The sequence below is a fragment of the Acanthopagrus latus genome, chromosome 2, assembly GCF_904848185.1.
Source record: "Acanthopagrus latus isolate v.2019 chromosome 2, fAcaLat1.1, whole genome shotgun sequence".
Lineage (NCBI taxonomy): Eukaryota > Metazoa > Chordata > Actinopteri > Spariformes > Sparidae > Acanthopagrus > Acanthopagrus latus.
In genome coordinates, this window is record NC_051040.1 from 15782327 (window position 1) to 15808576 (window position 26250).

At 40.5% G+C, this 26250-nt stretch overlaps 1 protein-coding gene across 2 annotated transcripts in view; it reads right to left on the reverse strand.

The window, feature by feature from the left end:
- Positions 1-449: 449 nt before the first annotated feature.
- LOC119012246 (lissencephaly-1 homolog) overlaps positions 450-26250 on the reverse strand; it is a 35608-nt gene continuing 9807 nt past the window's right edge. For both annotated transcript variants that reach the window (XM_037085886.1, XM_037085894.1), the window contains exons 3-11: positions 17824-17908; positions 14313-14387; positions 13837-14043; positions 9195-9363; positions 7301-7403; positions 6977-7205; positions 5594-5695; positions 5286-5442; positions 450-4307 (exon numbers count right to left, since the gene is read on the reverse strand). In XM_037085886.1, the coding sequence (XP_036941781.1) occupies positions 4234-4307; positions 5286-5442; positions 5594-5695; positions 6977-7205; positions 7301-7403; positions 9195-9363; positions 13837-14043; positions 14313-14387; positions 17824-17908 (1201 nt within the window). In that variant the 3' untranslated portion in view covers positions 450-4233. The remainder of the gene's footprint in view (positions 4308-5285; positions 5443-5593; positions 5696-6976; positions 7206-7300; positions 7404-9194; positions 9364-13836; positions 14044-14312; positions 14388-17823; positions 17909-26250) is intronic.

A 26250-nucleotide genomic window follows, 5' to 3' on the forward strand; every position in this document is an offset into this window, starting at 1 on the left:
TGATTTTATCATTTTTTTCCTACATAATTAGCACTACCTAAAGTTCTCTGTCATAATACACTGTGACTGTAAATATCCCAATACTGATTTTGATGTAAAGAGGAGTATTCTTTACAAGGATATCCATGTGTAGGATTTCTCATCCAGGCTTTACATTTTTTCTAAACGTATTCAAATAAAAAGCAATGTAAAGCGACAGATACTAAAAATTTACACTTTAATCTTAATCTGCCTCGTATTTTGGTTAAATTTTGCTTTTGTTGTCCTTTTTTATTGTTGTTAAAATCTATTTCCATTTATAAGTGACTGCACCTTCCTATTACTGCTGCATTAAATGGGGATTTTTTTTTTTATCCATTAGGGTTAGGGATATTCATTAATTAATTCAAATAAATACATTTGTAATAACTAATAACTTACAGCTTCAAATAAGCAGGACGACACAGATGCAGATTTTCTTCTTTTATTATATTGCAAACAATAATGACATCCAGGTATATTGTTAACAGTTTGCTGAGTGAAGAGTGAGACCATAGTGGCGAAAACATCATGAGCTCTCCTGTAGGAGCTTGTTGTGCAGTCTGAAGCCCTCTGATGTGGTTCATGGGCAGATCACAGAGGACAGGTGGACTTGAGGCCGGAGGAAACGACCCACAGACAGTCAAAACCTGTCTGTCAGTCCCTTCATACACCAGACCAGAGCAGCACAGGGATTGCTTGGGACCTGTGAATGGCAAAAGGGGATTTTTCTTCAACAGGGCATACTTGCTTACAACAACAGCAACTGTGTCGTAGCTTTTCCCACCGGTTCTTAGAAAAGAAACAGAACACACATCGTCCTGACCTTTGATTAAACACCTTCCTTGAGTAAAAACCAAGGAAGGGAAGAAGTTTTTCATTTACATTTAATGGTCTGGCTTGTCATAGCGTGATCCTGAAGAGACTCATTCTCAAAAGTTGGCCACACAGTGCTGAACCAACAAAAGGAGGCTGATTTATCAAGCTAAACCAGATTGTACTGACAAATGTCTCTATTTTTGGCTTCAGCTAGAACATTTAACACAATGGCATCTTCATTAGCCATGCCAAATTGTACTACAAAATCAGCTGATTCTCCACCCAAAGGAGAGGGTACACAGCTTGTAGAAAAAAATAAGACCTTTGTAAGGGGGGCACACACCAAAGGGCGACATGAGTACTATTCCCTGAAAGAGTATAGGTTTCTCCTTTGGGACATCCTAGTCTGCCACAATCCCAATGCATTTACAGAAATCACACACACAACAAAACCAGCCTTTCTACAACCAGTGGACAGAGCTGTCTGAACTTGTTAAGCTAGCCAACCAAGGACACGGCAATGTAAAGCAGTAGTTTGACATTTGGGGAACAAGGCCTGTTCGCTTGATTATCGAGAATCAGACGAGAAGATTGACAAGTCTCTTTGATATTTGTATGAAAAATAGTACTCTTTAGTTGGAGCTAGCATCCGGTTAGCTTAGCTTAGCTTAGAAGACTGGAAACATATCCAATTGGAGTATTTTTTACACTGCATGGTGAAGTTAATAGCCACCCTATTCTGCCTCTGATTGGCTTACTCTAATATTCTTACCCTACCTCAAACCAGTCACAATCCTCATACCTGGACCGAACCAATCAAAAAGAACGAAGGTTAGCCAATAAGAAATAGAGTAGGGCAGGTCATGATTCCACCTCTCTGGTGGGTGAAATGGCTTCAGGTTGAGTTACACTCCAACATATACCCACAGTAATACAGCATATTGCTGTCTTTACACTTTGTTTTAATACAAATTAAATAACTGAGATACAACGTGTTGATTTTGAGTTTTACATGTGCTGGCAGACGGATTTTGTAACCATTTCATATAGCTAGGCTAGCTGTTTCCAGCATGTATGCTATGCTAAGCTAATCAGTTGCAAGCAGCAGCGTTGTATTTACAATACAAATATGGGAGTGTTATCAGTCCTCTCATTTAATTCTCAGCAATAAAGAAAATCCTAATGTCTACCTACATTTAGTAAACAGAGACGCTTTCTCACATCATTATTCAACCAATTGGTCTCTGACAGGGAGGCTCCAGTGTTTAAGCTTTTTAAGTATAATTCTGACAGCTCTGCCTCTGGTGCAGGTTTACATGCAGCAGTGCTACATCAACAGGTCACATTAGGCTCACAGTAGCCACTAGCAGGAGCTTGAGCAGCAGATCACCACATCCAGTACACACAGGAAGAGGAGGAAAATGTGGCAAAGAAGCGAAGGTAAGAAGATCAGTTAAGCAGTGGAATTCTTTATTAGCCAAGAACTGCATTGGAATGAAAAGGCTAATCAGAAATTATAGGTTTATGCATTTTTATCAACATCATTAAATCTTAATGTTGTCTTTGATCATCATTAAACGACCAAAGATTCAGTGAAAACAGGGATGTGCAAGACAAATGAATCACCTTGTCAGCTACAGCAAGATGTTTCATTTCTTTTTGTCTTCCAAGGGGAGTGGAATGGTAGTTTCTACAGCGTGGACTGGTTTACAGTAATTTTCCAGTCATTCCAAAAAAATCTTCCTGTTTTACAGTTTGAGGAAAGCCACTCAGAAGACATTTGCATACATATGAGGTGGTCTGAGGTGTCTGTCTGTAGAGTTCCCAGCTGCTCAGGTTTTTGGCTTTCTCCTCCATATATCAAAAAAAAAGAAAAAATCTCAGCGTCACACCGCTCTACAGACAGACACCTTCAACAGATCACTTAGCATGCCTGCTGCTAGCATTTCCTCACTAACCCTAAATTCCCATCCAGTTCATCCTTTAGTGCGATAATACAAAATTGCCAAATCTCTTAATAACAAGCTAAATTTACATTTCATATTTTCACAGAAAACTGATTTTCTTCTTACTCAAAACCATTTTTCATTAAGCAGAACATATATTTCTCCCCTCAGAAATAAGAGGTCCTTGCACATCCCAGATATCAAACCCAGGGGGCTCACTTTGACTCCTCATCATGCCTTTGTTTTCTCTTTAGCGGGTTTATCTTACACAAGGCTTGTGTCTGTAGTCTTCAAAGGCGCCGTGGGACTACTGAGCATCGTCTGACTACATAATCCTATGGTTCACCAAACCCTACCAAGACTGACTGGTCAGGGGACTAGGAGTGGACAGAGGCTCCAGTTCAAGCTGGACATGCAGGGTCACAGGAAGGTAAACACCCTTGGTCATTATCAAGTGCTTGAGATTAAGTGGGTGTAATCCCTGAACTCTGCTCAGGTGTTGCTGTAACACAGGGCGCTTGCTGACGGCGAAAGCCAAACAAACTTGCTCTTTACATTTGGGCTTCTTGTGGTTATCCACAAAGCCACTTTTATTCTTCTCTGCAGATTCATTAAATGGGATATTTTATCTAAAGCCTAGCAATGGTGCATGTGCCACCATGACAAGAGTACAAAGCTGTTTTGAGGCCCCCAAGGTCCAAGGACAACAGTTTGAAACATTCGTATATACAGCCATTAAAATATTACCTAGTTCCACATGAAGAGAAATGGTATGCACACTTGAGAAGTGATGTTATAAAGCTACAGATTATTTCAATAACAAAGCCCCACAGACAATCGTATCTTATCGCATCATATATGCTCTTCCTGCCTTATCTCTCAAAAGTTTCACCAAGCTAGGCACCAACAGACTACGACAGTGAAGGAGAGAAATAACAGAAAAAAAAAATCCTAAATAAAAAAATAGACAAAAAAAATTTACACATAAAGACACTGTCATTTCTTAAATTATCGGTTTTTAGTGCCCTACATTGTACACCCAGTCAAAAACATCTGCCTTCGGGTGGTCGGTAAGGCTGCGTGACAGACGGCCAGCCCCGTGGTAAACCTATGGTACTTCTAGACGTTATGTAAATTTACAGTATACAATTTTGGATTACCATGCAAGAATACTTTTTTGTGTAACATTTAATAGCTCGATCTACATCAAGGAATAATTTACATAGAAGGACAATAGTTAATTGGACCAGAGAGAGCGATGGGTAAATAACCATGGTGGTAAGTGCAGCCGGAGGAGATGATGATGTGCAGGTGAGAGGAGGAGGAGAGGTGGAATGAAAAGAGAGAGGTGGGATGAAAAGAGAGAGGTGGGGTGGCAGGAGGAGGGGAGGTGGGATCCAGAGGAGCGCCTGGGTAATTGGGGTGGTGGTCCAATCCTCCAAGGTCCAAATCAGCGGCACTCCCACACTTTTACTGTTTGATCTACGCTCCCAGTGACCACGTAGGGAGCAGCCTTGTGGAAATCTGTGGAAGAGACAAAAGATCATCAGAACAAAGCAAGAGAGAGAATATAAGCTCTCCTTAATATGAGAATTACAGAGGAATTAATACATCAAGACTTCTGCACGTTTATCCCAGCAATCTGGACAGTGTCCTGGCTTCAGACACTGACTTCATCTGTATCTTTTTCAAGGATGCATTCAATGAAAATATTTTCAAATATAGAGATTAAAAACATGGACGAGATCACTAGAACAATGTGTGAGTCAACTTATTGACTGGCCAGGTTGCGGAAAATTTAATTGCAGTGTTTCATTCATTGAGCACTTGAAAATAACTTCCCTTACTCCTCATTCAACAGGGAAACACCAAATCAAAAACCCCCCCCAAAATTTTGCCAGCATGAAAATGATGCCAGGGCTGGCTGAATGAAGAGGTGAGATGGTGATTCAATCTGATTATCAAGCTGAAATGCAAACACATTTGAGCAAAAGCACTAATACTTTTAGAAAATGGTGGAAAATGCTATTTTTTTTTTCCTCAAATGATTTCAAACAAAGGTGCTTTGTCTTTTCCACACCTCTCCAGAATTCATCACATCAATAGCTCACAGCGATATCCTCTTTGGTTGAAGCAGGATTTAAGAGGACTGGGTTTCAAACGGCTTGCCAAGGAAAAGTTGGCTGAAGAGCTTCTCAAGAGAGTTCCCGAGCCTTGATCTGCTGGAAAGCTGCACATACGAGGAGGGGGAGGCAGGAAAATCCTCAAGCGCTTGTCTACCTCTTAAACCCCAGCTGCCAGCAACCCTCAGGACGCTCAACACGCTGCCGGTGGAGAAACTGGGCTCCTTTACAATTATTCAACCTTTGGCTACAGCAGATATTTGTGAAAGCAGCTCCACTGTCCAATGAGCTAGAGAGGTTCCTGCTGCACCTCAGGAGACCCACTGGCCAAACAATAACAAAAATGAAGCTTTGTTTCAGGAGGTGAGGGGCTGCTTACCCAGAGAGGTAACAAAGTGTTCGTGGGCACACAGGGTTTTCATGCAGCGCTTGTTCTTGTAGTCCCAGATCCTTAAGGTCTTGTCATCTGCACAGGTCACAATAAACTTGCCTCCAGGGTGGAAGAGGATACCACGCACCCAGTTGTCATGGCCAACCTGTGAGTCAAATAAGAAGATGCTACTAAAGACACCACTTGCAGACCAATGCATCACACTCATGAGGCTAAACGCTTTCACTCTTGACTTTTTACCCAAACATTCAGACACACATACAAATTCTGAAATGGTTTATGTAAAGGCTGCTCACCAGTGTCATAAGGCACATGCCAATGCTAACATCCCACATCTTGATGGTTTTGTCTCTGGAGCCAGACAACAGGAAAGGGCCAGGCTTACCACTCTTCTTGGACTGGTTAGTCACAAAGACAGAAGACTGAAGTAAGAAACTAATACAACATGCGTGTAATTCATTCTTTATGGCACAGAAACACTTCCCTAAAACATAAAATCTCCAAATACCAAAAGACCAAATACTTTTAAAAGCTAATCTAATCATAAGAATTGTACAACAGCATTGCATCAATTTCTGTTTCACTCAAATAGGAAATAAGGCATACATGAAATCCATATATCATCTGTCACCATGGGGGATAAGATTAGCTTAAATAAATTAATTAACTGCTTCATTTACCATCAAGTACTGTTAACACAATAACAAAGATCTTAAAGCTGCATCAGGCACACTGGAAGTAACAGTCATTACAGTCATTACATGCCTAATAGTTTTTACTGCATCAGTGGAGATGGCTGGCAGGTGCACAAACCAAAGAATCAGTGAAGCTACAGTTTCAACTGCTGTGGTCTCTGAATGCATTCACAAATCCAGTTTTCTTCCACTTTTTCCTAACATAACTTTGCTTTGGAAGTTTTATAGACTTTTTATTTTTTATAAACTGACCATCAACTTGTTTTATATTTCCTTAAATTTATTTTCAATTTCTGTGCCATCTGCTCTTTAATTTGTACATTTTCATTTATTTCTGTCATCTGTTTTTTAAAAACATTTGTGTACAGTTATTTGTCTAGTAATACTGTAAATAAAGCAAAACAAAACAGATGTGGCAATCACTGCACATCTTTGGGACAAAAGCTGTCACTCCAACAGTAATATGCAACTTCTGTGCATGTTTCAATCAACCAAACAACACTGGCGCATCCTTTTTTTCACCACTCACAGGTTAGACTGGGACAACTGCTGCAGGGGAAAACATTGTTTTAATCTGACAAGGCTACAATTGGACACACTTGAGATCACAAGTCATGAGGAGGGAGTGTGGGCTGACTCTAGGTCATGCTGATATTCCTTTGGTGTATGCATGCACACACTCTTAATTTTCAAGGTTTCAAGCTTCACGTGGCTGTAAGCCCGAGCAGTGACGTACGAGACTCTCTGACATGGCCACGCATGTAGAGAAGGAACATACTCATCTGATAGTGTGCAAAAACCACATTATAATCAGAGTTTATTTGCCATGGCGCAGAACAATGACTTTACCTGTTTGGTTTGTTTTCATTCAAGTGTATGACTGAGAACAAGAATATGCTGTAGTTGCCGCTACAAAACGCATGCAAGAGAGCTTGAGCTCAAGAGATTTGGCTCCAAACCCCCAATATCTGAGCGGTTCTTTACCTCAGAGCCTGTGGCGTCTTGGATGGTGGGGTAGGCACTCTCTGGTGCCCAGGAGATGCACTCCACCACATGTTCATGCTCCCGTAGCTCAGCCTTGCACTCTTTGGAGGCCACGACCCACACGCGCACTGTCTGGTCATTGGAGCAGCTGGCGATCAGTGTGCCGTCCTGGTTGGGCCGCACCATACGGACCCACTCCCTGTGGCCTGTGAAGGTCTTCACACAGTAACTGATGCACAGAAAACAGCATTGTCAGAGTGGATGCAATAAGTCAAACTGAACATCATACTTAAAATAAAATTAAGTTGTTTTAAGGGTGCCTACCCAGTTGCCACCTCCCACATTTTTATGGTTTTGTCCCTCGAGGCAGAAACAATGTAATCTCCATTGGGCATGATGGCTACAGACGAAACGTTGTGGTCATGTCCTAGAAAACCGAAAAGACAAAAACAAGATCCAAGTGAGAACGAGAAACCATCACAAACCTTTCTGAGCAACAAAGCGCAGCATTTGAACCTAGTTTAAAACATAATCTAATCATTTCAGATCGTCACACACACACACTCTCTTTAATCAACCCCTCTTGAAACAGAGGAATCATACGAATCAAAACTCACCAACAAATTTTTAAGAAAACACGCATTCAGCCCCCAAAAGCACCGAAAAACTATGGGTTTAGTCATAATTAGCCAATTAAATGACAAGCGAGGCAGCCAATTTGCCTGAGCTTACTTTGTTCCACGGAGAATAAGAGATGCCTAATTACCTAGATGCTGGGCCATATTTAAGCTGCTAAACAGATGAAGACAACAGTAAGTATACTCTAAAAGGCCAGCTTAACTGTGTGTGTGTGTGTGTGTGCGCGCGCGCGCACATGCCATCAGTCTATAATAATGGGTGGCTGCTACACTGAAAAGTGCTGAAGAGGATAATTAAACTGCTGTCCAAATCGGCACTAATCTACTTCACCAGTTGGCCTTATGTGTTTTTTTTTTGAAAATGTGGTAAAAGGAGGAGTGGATGGAAAAAAAGGAGGAAAGGGTTGAGTGTATGATTTAAAAGTGAATGGAGTAGTAAAATCAAAGATGGAGAGGAAATGGAGAGTAAAAGAACTAGACAGCAGGCGTCGTGTAATAGACGGTGATCTCTGCACCTAAATGTTTTTCTGCACAGTGTGAACACAGCTCGTCTGTCTGAGGAAACGTGCCAGTAGCTCGCACCCTCATTTACAACTAAAAAGATTCACAACCAGTGAAATCTGTTGCTCGCTTGCACAAAATGCAGTATTTACAACTACAGCATAAACTGAATAAAGCCAGAGTTTTTCTTGTCTGGGCGCTAAGTAGGCTTATTTATTTCATGGATATTCATTCATTTCTGCTTCAAAGTCAGAGCAATGCTGTGGCTTCTTATTGTTTAGGCTGCTGCTGGTTGGTTGGTTGATAGGGGGCCTTCTCACAAATCCAACAAAGAAAAAAAATATTCAAATCTAGTTCTCAAATCAGCAGGGCCCGAGGGCACATGTAGACTACGCTGCCATCACTTACTCAGCAAACAGGGTATAAAAGAGGGGGGGTGTGCCCCTGCTGATGACATGACCAATGGCATAGCAGCTTTTCAGGAAAGTACAAAAATAAGAGAAACTTGATTACAGGAGAGGAGTTGGATACAAGTGCCTGGAGAAGTGCACTGTGAGGGAGGGTGGTCTGGGTACTAGGAGAGACAAGATGGCTAAAACAGTCCATTTGTCAGAGGTGGTCGTGAATCTGGGTGCTGTGAATTGGAGCAGATTGAGGCTCATCAGCAGCATCAAATGTGATAACGAACAGCATCTGCACCACCTGAGCCCTGCGTACAGTCACAAGCTCCATTCATACAGAAATAACCACAACAGAGCACAATCACAGAGATAACACAAATAGTGGCAGCGGTGAAACATAGCAGTAAATTGTTCTCTACTCTCAGGTTTTTTTACACAGATAAGCTAGGGTGGAAATGTTTAGTTGATTTGCTGGTTCTAGCTTATTACAATGTAAGGATTTGCTGCTTTCCTTTGTCATTTATGATTGAAAATAAAGTGGACTGTTTATTAGCCAAAAGAAGCAATTTGAAGATGTCTCTTGAGCCTACAATGTCTTGACATTATATAGATTAACTAAATAATCAATAAAAAAAAATGTTAACTGCAGTTCTGAAATAAATAGGTGCATCTTCTTACCATGCATGGTCCTGATGCACTCAAAGCCTTGGAAATCCCACAGCTTGATAGTCATGTCTGCGGAGCACGATGCTAGCAGTTTGCCGCTCTGGTCAAAAGAGATGTCCTGGACTGAATCTGTGTGGCCCTTCAGTGTGCGTTCAAAATCTCCTGTCTCATAGTCCCACACCTGCAGAGGAAAACATTTTTCATCATTCATCATTCATACATCAGCTTGAGGGAGATATATGCATAGGAGAACATTCACATTTCATGAACAGCCATAGTGAATATAATCGTCTGTATATCATTGGGAAATACACGTCTGTTGTTCATCTCAAACTGAATCCCTATCCAAACCCCGGCAAAGCCCCCAAATGTCACATCATCTGTGGCCTCATGTCACCTCATTTCTCAGCTAAACAGCCAAAACAAACTGAGAACAGACAGCCAAGCTGTTCAAAGAAGTCACATCACTGTCCCAACAATAAGACACACTGATGGAATGATTAGAAATTATCATGCTACAATGGCATTCGTCTTTGGCTCATAACAGGCCTCAGTATGCAGACACCACATACTCTTTGTATATTGAATTACAAAATCTATGACGCATTACTGTTGCTAATGGCAGGGACGCATGTGCCAGCATGCCGATTAGGGTTACAGTTAGGCCTGATAAGAACAGAGAGACAGTTTATTGTGTTGAGGACGGTGCTGCCAGTTGGAGTACAGACAGAATATGGAGTGAACAGTAGTAAGCCTGATTTTCTAGCCTGAGAAAGCTGTTATGTCTCTGGCTTTCAAGCAGACAGACGGTTTGTCACGGAGGGATAAACCCTCCTTGGGTCCCCTCTTGGGGTGAGGGATTTTGGGCAGACGGTGACAGGAGACCCCTCCTCTCCTCCCCCTCCCCAAAGGAAGCTACAGACAGTGCAGATGGCTGCAAGGTACAAAGTGCAAAGTGGGGGTTTATCCTGGAGAAGATCAGTGCAGTTAATGTGTTTGGAGGTACACCAGGTTTAACAGACTACACACATAAAGCAGTATTTAGTCGCAGCATCTGAAACACATGTAATCCATTAACTACCTGTAACTCAATGCTGTGTCACCAATGATTCCTACTGGCACTCCTCCAAAACAAACTCGCCCCATCTCAAGATGATTAATAGTTTACATTCTGTCAGGGAAAATGCCTTGAATTTCTCGCATTCAAAGGCCAACAACGATAGAAAAAGACTTCCTTTGGATGTGCAATTCATTAAGTAAACAATAAGTAACATCAGACATGCCAGCTCTTTGCTCTTGTTTAAATTAACATAGTCTCTGGTTTATATGTCTGAGTGAGCACGGTGCTGCACACTGGACCTGCTGATTTACATACTGTGAAAGGTTGGAGCTGTTCAAGGTACAATCTTGCCATGCAAAGATCTGCCACATTTGCAGAGGAGAGAGGACGAGGAAAACGGAGGAGGAGGATGAAGAGCAGAAAGTGGCAAATTAAAGGAGTGAGAGACAACACAAACATCAACTTTGTGGGTAAGATTAAGAATGTTGCATCATCTTTCTGCATAGCTTGGAAGCAAAATACATCCACAAGCTGCCATAAAAACGCTGTCGCAAATTAATAAGATTGCCCCCTCTGTACAGGTTGTTGAATGTTGAATGATCAGGAGTAAGAGCCTGGAAATAGTTACTGCAGCCTCTCTGTTGCCTAAAAATTACATCAATACGATGGATATTTGACACACTACTGACTGATTTAGGCAATATCGAACAAAAACACCTCTCCTCTCAACAAGAAATAGGTTTACATGAGTACAATACCAAGCTGAATAAATGAAATGAATAGAAAGAGCAGTTTAGTCTGATCATCAGGGTGGGTAGGCACACTGGCGTGAGGTAGAAAGATGATGAGCCTCTCAGTCAATGACAGAGAGTCAAGAGTACAAGGTCTGTCCTCTTAAAAATTTAACAGAGCTGCTCAGGAGGAGAAAAGTAGGACACGGGTAGCCAGGCCAGGCCACTGAGAGATGAGGCAGCCATGAGAGAAGAGCAAGAAAACAGGGCTGAATTTAAGATTTCCTCCTGAGGGATGGATGGCTCCGATGGAGGGTAGTCATAGTGGGGCAGCTGATGCTCTAAGTGGAAGATAAATGAGGCAGGATGCTTGGGGGCGGGGTCGCAGTGGGAGGGACGGGTGGGGCTGGAAAAGGAAGAGGATGCCAAAACGGAGAGAGGAATGCCTGCTGTGTGGGTGTAGCTGAGGAGATGTACATGTGTCTCTTACTGTCTCATGAATAAAATATGCAGAACAAACAGCTCAACAGAGTATTGGCATTGTGCAGTGAGGCGAGAGAGAGCTGCTGCAGCAAAAATAGCCCAGAGACAGACACCAGGGTTTATATATGGAATCTAGGGATACACAGACAACAGAGAGAGAAAGATGTGACATACAGGGCGTGTCTAGAAAGACGCTTTGTAACGGTGATTGAGGGAGAGAGGAGCAACGTTCAACAGACTGAGCAGAAGCTGAGTGTGGTAGAGCTGAAACCAAGCTGGCAATACATTTAAAAAAGACCACTCTGTTGATTTTGCATCCAATTACTGTGATGTGGGGAGAGCCTAAGAAAACAAACACACTGATCTACACCATGTATGTCTTCATTTTTAGTTGGCCAATCTCCAAAGCTGAACAGAGGAGGCACCAAAATCACACATTAGATATTTTTATGTAGTCTTTTTGTCTTTGAAACTATTATGTGGATGGATGATTATGTGTGAACATTCCGCATGGCTTTACTCCAAACATCTTCAATGAGAATATTAGCATACTCAAATATTACCCACAGAGCCACAGCTGTGTCGTCTGTATAAGCCGAGTATGCGCAGAATAACAGTTTCTAGAAATTGCTTTAGTCACCGTTAGTTTATATCTAAAATATATATTCTTTTAAACGGGTTGTGGTTAACACTAAAGATAAATTGTTCAACACCATGCATTGTGTGCCTACAGGACATATTGTACAATTAAGCTCTCTGTATACTTAAAGTGTTTACAAAATGACAACATGTGGAATGACATATCTCTGTATTTGTAGGACAGTGAGCACTAATCGGTTTTGTTGATGATGCCTAAATGACTGGCAGCACATGCTGAATTAATGAGGAATACAAGTTGTTTTGCTTTGGTGAGAGAGGGGAAATACATTGGGAAGGTAGTCAGTTATCCTCTAAGTGGAAAAATGGATATTCAGGAAAAATCTTCAATAGTCATTTTATCAAGTTGATGAAACTGAAAAGAATGCATTTTAATCAGTGTGCCTGCAGAATATTATGACAACCCATCCATCACCAGAGTTCTCAAACGACTCTGCCAGATGTTTCTGACTTACATCAACAGCTATATTCACAATCATTAAACTGCTTATTGAATAACCTCACTCTAAACCCAGCTCTGCAACACATGATGGCATCTGTGACCTTAGTTTGACATCAACACTGTTGTCTGACCATGATTAATGCCTGACATGTCAGCTGACACTGTTTAGCTGAATTATATATTCATCTAAAAACAAACAAATAAATAAATAAATCTTATCCTTATTTCTAATCGGTGCCAAACCTAACATAATCTGTTTATTATGACGCTTTAGTTCAGCAGTTACATGTCCACTGTGAAAAATGTCCTCAAAACCAAAGATGTTAGATAAGCAAGGACGCTTTTCATCCCTGAAACAGTGAAACCTTTCATGGTCATCATGAGACTTTTAAAGGATTTCATCTGCTGCTACTGTGGCTTTGAAAACTTGCCAAGTACCGAGAGGTGTACGTACGCACGATACACAGAGTAGGGCATTCACGACTACTGCATTTTAGTAGTCATCAACTAATTCCTCGAAGTAGTTGAACAGTCAGTAGGAGATTAATCTTTTTTCTATTCACCAAATAATGATTCTCATCACAAAGGTCTCAAATAGAACCAGTGTAGAGTCCTCAGTACAACAGTGATACTGTCTGACTGCAGTAACAAATACTGCTTTCTAGAAGAGATCGCAGAGGTAATTCCCTCTTAAAATGCCTTAAATTCTGTCTATTAAATACAGCATTAGGTCAAAAAAGACTTTATTTAATACATGTTCTACAACAATCACATTTATGTACACCTTTGGTTGCAACGAGGCTGTCTCAAAGGCTCTGAATAGCCTACCACGATGTACTTTGATGCCACATATTGCCATGTTTAAATCTCAGACAAAGCATTAGTCTATAGCAATGCAGTTTTGACTGATGGTTTTCAATTACTGATTATTCTGAGGGAGTTCGTGGTTATGTTGAACTGGAAACAAACATAAATAGATGCACACAACAGATCGGCTATCTGATCATGTGCAAAGTGGGAGCACAACCCTGCAGGTTTATACTGGAGATGTTTAGCAAAGATTTCACCCAGTTGCACACCTTCCGCCTAAAGACACTAATCAGTGAAACCACCTGATGCAGCTTTTATTTGGAAAAACAGACTCAGATCTCTGCATGTCATTGTTGGAAAACCCTCAAATCCATCTGAAATAAGAAAAGTACGAGTAAGGACATCAGTTCCCCTGAGCTCTGCAACACACCCATTGTCAAACCACCATTTCCACCATCTGGCTGCACTCACCTTTATTGTTGCATCCTCAGAGGCCGACACCATGACACTGAAGACTGGGTGGAAGATGACGCGGGTGACTGGACTGCGGTGGCCACTCAGCGCGTACCTTTCTGGTGGGCGTGGGATCCACTCTTTGGGGTCACGCTTCTGAGTTACGGGCCCACCAAGGGTGATCTCTTCCTTCGCCTCATTCAGTTTGGATTCTAGTTCCATCACCTGTTCGAATGTACAGGTACAAGTTAACAGCGAAGAGGAAAGTATGTAGAAATGTGCACATGTGCTTCATTTCATGAAGTTCATAAAACATAGGATTTGTTTGATGGAGTCTGTGTTTTAAACAAATTACATACAGTTGAATCAGTTCTTTCCTTTCCTTGATGGACTTCCTTTCAGTGTTTACAGCGGATACAGCAGTAATGTCACAAACAATTCACAAGACTACAATCCCCACAAGCATTCTTTGAGCAAGAAAAAACTCCACAAACCTTCTTTTGTAATCTGATGACTGAGGTCCATTTCTTTTCCAAAAGGCCAGCATACTTCTTATCCAATTCTTCATTCTGTTGACAAAAAAAAGAAAAAGAAAAAAGGATATCAGGCAAACATGCCAAGAAAGCCAATCAAAGTCGTGGGCTCAGCATAATCAGTGAGGCCCGTGGGAGGGGGGCCAGCTGGGGTGGCATGCTGAGGTCTCGGGCTATAGTAAGAAAGAACAGGGAATTATTTACACACCCCTCACAGGCCAACATGACTGCCAGACACCGCCAACCTACTGTACGACACACACACACATAAACACACACCCTAGTCCTAATCCTTCTCACACAAGCTAATCTCCTGCAGACAAGAAAGGCTTAGGCAGCTTACAGCCACACACCCGGTACTGGAGGCAGTGGTGGAAGTTAACTTGTGGTAGTCCTGGCAGACGGAGGCCTGATTCCACCTGCAGGCTAATACCACGAGTAGCCCACTAGCTTTTACATAACAGACCTCATGGCACATACAGCTTCTTACTGCCAAGACACAAACAAAACAATGTGGTGGCATGTTTTCTGTTTCTTCATACAAAATAGAAATAAACTAATGATTATTTTCATTATTGTCGATTAATAAACTCCTTTTTGTTTGGTTTAAATGATGATTTAAATGAATCATTAAACCAATTGTTCACACTTAAAATAAAACCTAAAACTTAAATTAGTCAATGTTCATGAATACATCTGCAATGAAAAGTCAATTAATCACTTGAAAGAAAATAATTTGCTGCCTATTTTAAAAATCGCTCCAATGTTTCAGTAATTTTCCAAGCAAAACTATCAAACATTTGCTGGTTTAAGCCTCATAAATGTCAGGATTCGCTGCATTTCTTTGACATTTATGACAGTAAATGAAGAGTCTTTGGGTTTTGGACCATTGGTTGGACAAAAGAAGCTATTTGAAGATGTCACTGGATATGGAAAATTGGGATGAACTTTTTTGCAGTTTAAAAAAAATCTGTTAAATACAATAAATAAATGCTTACATTCTCCATAGATTAATCAAGAATGAAAAATAATCGTTAGTTGCAGCCCTATTCATGAAGCAAACATAATAAAAATATAAAGTGTGGCTTTGTTTTGTAAGTGTTATCCTTGTTTTGGTGCCACTTTGTGTTTAATAATGCCCTGAGGCTGTCACTAACTATCAAAGCATCAAAAACCCACATTGACAGACAACCACGAGTGTCAGTGAGGGAGAAAATTAGCGTTGCGCTTCAATTTCACAGCTAACTCCTCAGCCTCGGCTGGAGACAAAGGCAGACATCCTCGAGGTGTGGAGAGGTGCAGGCATCACCACCGGCTATATTTAACACTTCTTGAAAAGAGGTGATTCCTCAGACGAACGTGAGGTGTACGGAAAGACAAAGACGTGAAGTGAGGCAGTGCAGAGAAATGGAGGAGAGAGAAAACATAGAGGGAGAGCATGAAACCCAGTATGAGCAAGTCTGCCATCATCTAATCTGCCATCTGCCTGGAGACGCTGCCCATTACACACACACACACACCACACACAAACACACACACACATACGGTGCCAGACATAACTGAAGCTTGCCAGTCTCCTAACAGTGGGTAGTATCAATGCATGTGTGGATGGGTGTGTGTGTGTGTGTGTGTGTGTGTGTGTGTGTGTGTGTGTGTCTGTACGTACGTATATTTACTATGAAAACCTGCTAGTGCGTACAGCACTAAAATCATTTGATTGACTCTGAACAAAATCTTACCACATTTAAGACACATTAACAAATGCCTTAGTGATAAACTTTTAACAATGTGGTCTAAAGGAAATGGAGCTAAAAATTCCTTGGTTGAGCATGGTGCTGCCAAGGAGGTGTGTGTGCAGCTGAGCACTAATACCCAACAGGGTGCACCTATCCCTCCGTGCCATTCATCTATTATTCAGCCTGCTTCCATAGGGCTGCCACAGAGAAAACGTCTGGAAGACGAGCAAATGAAGATGCGGACGAGAAGGGGGTGGGGTGTCATGTGAACACAAGGTGAAATAAGAGGTGCTACAGAGAGGCAGGGGAAAAATAGACTGAGATGAAAAGAGTCTTAGATGGAAAGGATTTGGCTAGAAGATCCTCTATCAAATTTTAAGGGTCCGAATTTGTTAAAATTTCCACATCTATGCTTTGAACAGAAAACAAGGTAATCAAGGAGTGTGATGTGGCTAAACAAAAAAATGTTTAGCCACCTGACCTACAGTAAATATGACTAAATGTGTTTCAGACACTAGAGGTTTCACATTAAAACCTAAAAATCCCCACAACTAGCAAAAAGAAGACCTGGTGGAGCATCACAACGGTCTGCGAAATCTAGATTAAACAGACAGCAACTGATTCCAAAGGATTTATATTAAATATGGCTTATTTTATTTCCTTTCTCCTAAAACCATCTGTCCCTTAATGGTGGGAAAGTATGTATGTGGACGGCTACAATCTCTATACTTTCAACTGATGTGGATGTAAACACCTTTAAATTAAAGTTGATGTTGCCACAGTATTTGGCACAATAGTCGTGTTTCATTTCAAATCCAATGTCCATGGGTCCAAATTAACAAAAATGTTAATTATGTTCTGCTCATTATGCAATGTTTTTATTTGTTTAGTTTCTTTTAATGATTGTGCAATACTTAAATGGTTGAACTGGAAAATTCTAAGTAAGGGACAAAAAGGAAAGCAAGGGTACAAGAGGACAAATGAGAAGAACATGGTGTAGATGAAGCATGAGGAGAGGCTGAAGGCAAAACATAATGATGCAACATTATAGTGTTACGCAAACAAAATAAGAAGGAAGATACATATTAGATACATCTTTGCAACCTATTGGAATTCAATCTACCAACTCTGATATGAGTTCAACCTTTAAGTTTATAATTATTAGTTTTTGTTGAGATGATCAGAAATCTGTGACGACAATTATATGTTTATCTGAGCTCATAATTGAAGGCAGTATTGGACTAGATGACATTATCCTCTTGTGTTTCAGATTTTTGATCTCCCTAGATGCAGAACATTTGAAACACCTCTCAATATACAGACTTCAATGCAACATTATTAACACATTATCATGGGAACTGCGCACAACAGTTGCATCTGTATGCATTAGATTACTTAATAAAAGTGTATTTTAAACATAATTAAAGCTAACAAATTCTCATTTTATCAGTAAAGCCAATAACGTCAAAATCAAAAAAAATATATACATGTCACAGTGGTGTTCTAAATGAAACATGAACAGGTGGATAAAATATTTTCTCAACACCAGTGAGCGGGAGCATGTAGCATAGACCCCCTAATCAGACAGACCACAGTAATTGGGTGCAGGTGCTCCCGGTCACACTCATCAACATGTTGACAAAGATGACAAATGAAGTGGAAATCAGGGCATATTGTTGGTATAAATTGGTGTGATTGGCTGTGCGGATGTATGTGTCCACCCTTAATCTACTCACATTATCTAATTCCGCCTCCTTCTTGAAAGTGGAATATGCCTCTTCATATCCATTGGAACGTAGATAATCGGCTATCGCTCGATTTCTGAAACAGACAAAGAGGACCCGTAATTAGTTCTCCTGATTAGCAGACAAGATAGTTGTTAAAGTGCCACGAGACACGGTGTGAGTAATGGAGTTGTCTTCAACACTGCAAAACAAAGACAGAAAATGAGCATGTTCAGGAAACGTGCCAGACAAAGATTTACATTTTACATGCTTTTCACACATTCAGACTGTGTTATCACGCTTCTAGCTATATAACAGAAATGCTTGGCATGCATAAAACACTTAGAACTACCTAAAACAATACACACAGACTGCCTGCTGTACCATCACATAGACACACACACCCCTCTCCGCCCATTTGACACAAATTGAGAACACATCTGTCTGGCTTCTATAATGAGCTCTCGTTGCTGTGGGCAAATAATGGGAAGAGATGACTCCCCATGGTGCAGATATGGGGAAAATGAGAGTCAGTGTATATCCTACCATCACCTCCACATACACAGAGAAAGACAGACAGACAAATCATGGAGAGAGAGAGAATAAACCATCTGGACACATCCATTTTACTCCAGTTCATCTCCTTTTTACCTACAAACATAAGTAGATACTCAAAGACACCACAGCTTTCAGAGAGGTGACACAAAGATGGCGGGGATGGTAGCAGAGGTGTGTAACTGTCTTACTATTTCAAATATGTCAAGACAGGAAAGACTGGAAACTACATGGGCAGAGCTGAAAATGAGGAGAAAGGAAGCCATCTTTACTCTTCCTGTTTTTGTCTCCTGGGCTGCCATAAGGGAAACCAGCACATACAGCTAACGTACACATTTATACACACACACACACACACACAGGTTTGGTTTACGACTGCAGCCTCAGCAGCAGTTCAATTTACAAAGATTTATTAATAAGGTTCAAGTCACTTAGTCTCAGTGGTTCAGACTTTTATTATCCATCTCATTAGATTCTCATGAGGGTGCAGAGAAGTAAATTATTTGACTTCCTTTTTTTAAATTCAAAATGTTCCATTTAACAGATTCATGCAGTCTTGTAAGTCTATTTTTAGTAGAGTAAGACTATACTTTGATTCAGGGTTGGGCAGTTATCCAAGATCTTCATACATCAACTTTGAGAACTCATATTTGTGTCATCATCTCAGTATGGACTTTCACAATAAATACAATGAGAACTGGTTGCAATAACCCAATAGTCTGGAATAATAAAGCCAGAGGAGCCACAATGCTGCCAAATACAGGGTCATACAGAGGCTACTCTAGCTCTGGATACTCATTTGTGTTTACAATAGTAGTGGTTATAAATATTCAGGATTACCTGATTAACATGATTTGGTGAATATTCAACAATAGATACATTGCTGAAGTTCCCCATGTGGACTTTGAAGTTTATGAATTTATGTTCTGCAGGTCTAAATATGCATATTGAGACTTAAAAGTTAAAATAATAACGAATAAAATCCATCCCTTGTAAGTCACCCAGCTTTATCATCACACAGCAATAAATAGCTAGAATACCAATTGACTAAAAATAAAGTTTTGATACAGCATTCAATGATTAAACAAAAATACATGTGAACACTGGTTATTTGGGTGTTAACCACTGGTTTGTGGGCTTGTTTCTCTTTCTACTTTTCTTGTTATCAACTCAGTTTTTCTATCATTTGGGAAAAAAACAGGACAAAAAGCACAAAGACACTGAATTCATGAATGTTTGTTAAAATGTTATTTCCACTAATGGTAATACACTATTTCCTCGATTGCAGCCCTCCTGTGTTTGCATACAGCGAACCCCACCATTAATGCCAGGAGAAGCTCGACAAGCTGTCAGGCGGGCAAGGCTTTGAGGTGCCAATATGAAGGGGGTGGGAGGTGCAATCTGTCAGCCCAGCCTGTGCCCCCTGTGCCCTCTCGGTCAGTGCTGAGCACCGAGACCCTCGTCTCCCTCTGCCCACCTGAATCCCCATGACAACAGGAGCAGTCCTTATTACAGCTCAAGGTTAGCAGGAGGTTATCTACTCCTCTGACAGCCTGCCTGCCTCAAGTCTCGAAAACTGGAGGGGAGGGCCACGGTGTGCTAGCAAGTCTGAGAAAGTGTATAAGCAGGTGAGGGGAGCTGAGGCACATGGGAAGCTCTGATGTGGTTTGGGTGTGTCAGTAGAGAGTGTATGAGCAGGTGTGCTTACACCAAACCCACCAACTACATCATACAAACCATTTACAGTCCAATTCAGACAATGGGAGCACCAAGAGCTACCTTTTACTAGAAAAACTGTATTAAATTGTTGAAAGATATTGAATGGTACTGAATTAGTCAACCATTTTTGATATAGAACATTAAAAAGGCACAAAATCAGTTACATGGAGCTCTATACAGAATGCAAGCAAATGTGAGATTATTTAACTATACTGTAGTCTTCTTTAGGTATTGTACTACGAAAGAGTTAGCCATAAACAGTAAGTACCATATGCATTTATTAAGTGTGGCTGAGGCAAGAGTGAGATTGAGACAAATGAACAGATATGAAGCAAACAATCAACCATTCAAGCATGAAGAGCAGTGTTGGAGTAGCTGGACACAATAATCTTTATAGCTGTTTAAGACAAAAGTCATTCTGTTGAAGGTTAAAGCCTCAGTAAATGTGTTGCATGGTGTTTATGCAAACCAGACCTTGTTGCAGTTTATGTAGCGCCATGGGGATGAGGCAATGATCATAAATCATATTATTTATTTTGAGTGTTTTTTGCATGGTGCAACAACACAGAGCACACACCAAATCATTTGGTCAAAACTGCATAAACACAGCAAAGCATGAGAACCAAATGTTGAAGAGTCTCAGTGCTGACATGAACACAAACTCCCCCCCACATGTGGCCAAAAACAAAACAAACCACACACCATCAAGCAATTTTACACGTGTCCAGTTCCTTAACACTGAGGAAAGGGGAGGATAACGGGGGAAAAGATGAGTACGAATGTCGACAGAAGTAGAGCAAACCTACTGGTTTCCATGGTTACTAGCAGCCCAAAGCTGGATGACGTGTTAAGGAGATAGTGAGAAAGAGGGAAGGGTGAGTTTGTGGACACATAGGACAGACAGAAGCGGGGAAAAGAACAATAGAAAGCTTGAAAGCCTATATCATAGCTGTCAAGAGGCTGTCTCCTCCTCCCACCAACTACCCCAAAAGTACAACAGCAATCTTGAGTCATTCAGTCAAGATTAGGGTTATATCAGTGCTGCGCTCTAGTAAAAAAGCTGCTCTCTCGTGTACTATGAAGCCTTAATGGAGTGAGAGGGAAAGTGCAGCCGGTGACACAAAGGAGCAACAGGGATAGGACGCATGACCTCATTCTTCTCAGAAGGGAGGGTAGTCAGCCAGTGGCATCACTTCCTCCAACTCCTGCTTCATGATTATTCAGTTTCCCATCACTTTAGAGATGAGCACACTAACAGAGCCTCTACCGTTCCTAAGATTTAACTACATTCTGTGCAAAAGCAAAAAACGTGACCTGTTTGAGTAACTAAAGCACTGAACAGTGTTTAGCTCTTTGAAGTGTGCTGCATAATACATCAAGAGCATCTCATGTAGTTCAAAGCAGGATAAGCTGTACCTGGTTGTGGCTGGGACGTTCTGTTTCAATGGTCACTGGATTATGATCCAACATTCACTCATGTTTGTGCTTTTTTAGCATGGCCACAGTTGTGCGATACCACAATAATATTGCGAGTTCAGTGAATACCTTCTCTCCAACAGTAACTTAATGCTTATAAGTTATCAAACTCAGTCAATAATGTATTTTTTAAATAAAGATACAAACCAATTATCATATCAAGATTTGTTAACTAGCATCATAAAAGTTGTTTTTTCCCCTGGGCTAATCAAACTTTGAAGCTGATGTTGCTCAAACATTTTTTTTTTATTATCAATCAGTCAGTTCTTTGCTGGTGAAAAGGTGCATCATTCAGTGAACTTAGTTACAGAAAATCAGCCCCTGCATCGTTTCCTGTCTGTAGTCAGGGAAAGTTGATCCATCAACTTGTAATGCTTCTGCCAACCTCAACGGCACTGCTACTGTGTTTACATTAATAACAATGGAGGCTGAGATGACAGTAACCACTCAATTATTTTCACCGTATAGATGTATTTTTTAATTTATTTAGTCAATTATCTAGTGTAAAACATGTACAAAATAATGATAAATGTTAATAATGTAAAGGATAAATGCTCTTACATTTACACAGTAAATAATAGATTTTTAACACAGTCCAAATGTGATTCCCCTAGCAAGAATATTACCAGTATTCTCTTGTCAAAGCACCACTTAACACATTTCATTACAGACACATAGGGTGTCCCACCTACTCTGCATAAATGCAAAAGAAACACAAGCCTTCAGTGGATTCTGTGCTCTCATTAGCTACAGGCAGACTCTAAATGCTGTAATAAATCTGAGAAGAAGGAAAATCTTGCTTGTCTGGCGAGGCTACTGACCTGAGCCATATATCTGTCTGTGGACACAAACCTCACACAGGGGTTTTTCTAGACCAGACGATGTATGGACCTGTTCAATCTTTCAAAACTGCACATAAACGTTTAATAGGAGGATGCTGAAGTCTATACTCCGGAAGGTCCCTCAGCACATATAAAATTCACCTTCCTATAGATTACTTTACGGGCATGCATCACAGTCAGTTTTCTTCTGTATCAGTATATTACTCATTCAAAAACAACCAAACACTTTTTGATGGGGCTGAAGATTTTCTGGTGGCACTGGCTGTGTTTCGTAAAGCTTACAAAGGTCAGTGGTCAGTGGTTGGTCTGAGATGATAACCACTGTGCAAACAGCAGAGGAGGACAGCAGAGGCAGTGGTTACATCAGCACACTGCACTTCCCCAAGTACACGTATTCGAGCAACAAGGCCGAACAGTACTGCAAAAGAGAATGAACCATTACAGCTAATTTGATGTTTCTCTTTCCTCCTCAGTCTTCAATTTAAGACTGTGCTTACTTCTTGTGTCACTTCTTTTTAGAACCAAAACTAAGCCAGTTCTACCAAGCATGAAGCTTTACTTAGACATTTTCCAGATATTTTTTCATGTTTTGTTCAGGTCTAAAAAAAGGGCAACATTCCCAATATTCTCTTCTCCTTTGAGAATTAAGGGGAGAATAAGTAAATCTTTTGTAGAACAGGTACGAATGATAGTTCACCCAAGGCACACATTTGTTTGGAGTAGAGCTTGAGTGATAATCTACATTTGGTGCCAATGCAGACACAATATTCGAGAGTAAAGAATTACATTATCAATATATCGGCAAAGAGAAATATTCAGCTAAACAGAAGGCATATGAAGAGAAGAAGCAGGCTGGCGAGGCACTAAAAAAATTAAGCTTTTTCCTCCATCTTAACAGCTGAGTACTGAACAGCTGATAACTTCTCAAGGAGAACTTGTTGTTACCAGAAACATTCCACAAAAGTCATATGACAGGATTGCATAATAGTCCATTTACAGTTTGATCTCCATGAAAACTGTAACCAATCTAATATTTCTCTTGCTCAACCAATAAAGAAGAGCCTCCGGCACTGGTTACAGAGACATGACGCATGTCACCTGAAGGTTATCATTACTGAGATTAACCAGACAATTACTCCACCACATAATTTCAAAGATAGAAACAAGAGCAAAAATTTGGTTTATCTAGGAATATGTCTGCCCACTATTTTGTTCCCAAATTTGAACCATCTCAAAGCCTCTTACAGGGTTGATTATCATAAACACTGCTAATTTTAAATATGAAACAGGTAGGTTGAGAAGGGGGAAAGGCAATCTCCTTCCATTTAATTAATAGAAACAAAGTAGGGATCAACCATTAAGCTAGAAGAGAACTTCAAAGAGGAAACTCCCACTCACTGCGATCCACAGAAGTAGAGGAAGAAAAAGGAAAAAAGAAAGGTTCAATTCATGACTTTTTAACTGAATTCAGAAACAAAAACTATCCCTCTTCAAAATGCAGCACAGAGCTGAAAGGCTATCTGTCTGGTCTAAACACAAGGAAGTGACACTCTTCATGGTTGTGTTGCATGCACATCCTGCATATTCTATCACATGGTGATGATGGAGCTTTGTTGGTCAAGCTTAAACTAGAGCTTTAAAGAGTCAAGTGTGGATAGCATTTGATCCAGTGAAAGTTCAAGGTTGGATAAACGTGAGAATAGGCTTCCAATCGCTTATTGCATGAGAAGGGGTAGTAAGACAGATATTTTACTAAATCTTATCCACAGAGGTAGCTGCCCTTTTTAATATCTGTGGTTGTATTAATGATATTGTGCTCAGAGCTACATTATGAGGAGGACTACTTTTGTCATTGTGGATATGCAACACATAACATGACATAACATGATCAGGGGGTTATCCTACATAGACATCACCTAATGATTTTCACTATGTTCATATGCAGATTATTTTCTCAATCATTCACTTTGACTGTGAAGAACCACTAAAAGTTTCGGACTCTATATCAACAAAAGGTGCTGGGTTCAGATATCTTGGTTTATTTGACCAACAGTTAAAAACCTAAAGAATATTAAGATAAAAGGACATAAAAGAGAGACTACTGATTGACCACAGGAGAGAAATTCAGGTTTCTACATCCAGTAGATCCTCTTCCTAAACCAAGGGCCTCTTTATAAATAGGGGGCGATGAATTGATATGGGATGATGGGTCTAGACCACAGAGACCGTTACCATGCCAATCTGTGTGCAATCTGTGTGTCAGTCTCGAGGCTAAATCAGATCCACATTTCTGATCAACCCCCCGCAGAGGCACACAGCCATGTTCAGTACAATATGCACCAATAAAGAGGCTCGGGAACAGAGCATGAAAGACGAAGTGTCGGTGTGTGTCAGCAACAAATATCTGTATTAAAATCGCCCTCTACAGTCACCTGTCACGACCAAACACTTGAGTGCTCCCAGATTCATGACAACCATTTGAAATACTGGATCCGCTACCTGACTAAGGACTAATCGATTTAATCAGTGAAATGAATGAAAAGGGTATGAGCGCTGACTGTTAATCCACAAATCTGGTCACTTGTGCTTAAAACTGACAATGCAATCATGGTTTCATAAAAAGGTATGTGCAACTGAAGGTAGTCAACTGATTTAAAAGACACCAAATCAATACCAATGTGTGCTTTTGCCCACTAAGCTATAATTCAATCATGACAATATATTGGGGTTTTTTTGTTGAAGACTGTAAAGTTGGGCACAAACTGATTAACCCTCAACCAGAATTTTTTTTAGTATTTCAACAAAAGCAGTGTGCTCCCCACTGATTGATTGATTCACTTTCTTGCAAAGAGTACTGGCATCAGGAGCACCTTCTTTGTATTTCTGTTCATAATAGTGCTTTCTCTACTGTTTTCGTAACAGAATCAGGATTGCTTACGTATGATGACAGTAACTATGATACGGGGAGTTGTCAACACAACATCCCAAGCTATAGAACTAAAATGTTGCAAAGGTTGAGGAAGGAAGACCAAAAGACAGAAGCAGGGATTAGAGTTTTAGATAATTAAACCAATTTGTATGTAAATGATCTGGTACATATCCATGTAAACAGCACTTCATCCAGTGAAAGAAAATAAGGAATATGTGATTATGTGCCTTTCCCCCCCCATTCTACCTTGTTTAAGTCACTTTAATGTGTTCTGTTTGGCAGAAATCTTGGCATTTGATCTGTTATGTCACCAAGATCACAGCCAGGAGGCAATGGAAAAAGGACAAAAATCACATGAACCATCTTTTAACCCAAGACGTGGAGACAGCTGAGGGGATTTTCTTTGTAAAGCGAGGAGAGAGTTCAAAAGCAAGAACCCATCTGCACATGGGTGCCTCCAGGTCTTTCAGGGGAGCAGATAGTTTGTGTTTTGTGTCTATTTTTACAACCCGCCAGCAGGGACGAGTCCCCTGACCCTGCAAAGAAACACAAATGTGCTTTTCATTGGCTATGCTCACAAAAATAGAGTTGTTGTGAAGATGCTGCGCAATCATAGCATCTGACTGCAGTGTTGACAAAATAAAACCAGTTTTAGGGGACGAAGGTCATTTCTCTTTTCAGAATATGTTCTTCCATACTGGGGTAATAAAAAGGAGCAGGTCAACATCTACAGAGCAGAAAACTACAAGAAGCCTTGTCTTGTTTTTTTTATTTTTTATTTTCATTCTTTCTGATTTCATGGTATTAAAAAAAATAAGAAAAAAGAATTTAATGCCAAAACACATTTTTTGCAGCTATGAGATTAGTTTCTGACAGCTGAACTTAAAAAACTTGAAGAAGGCAAGAGGAGGCCTGAAT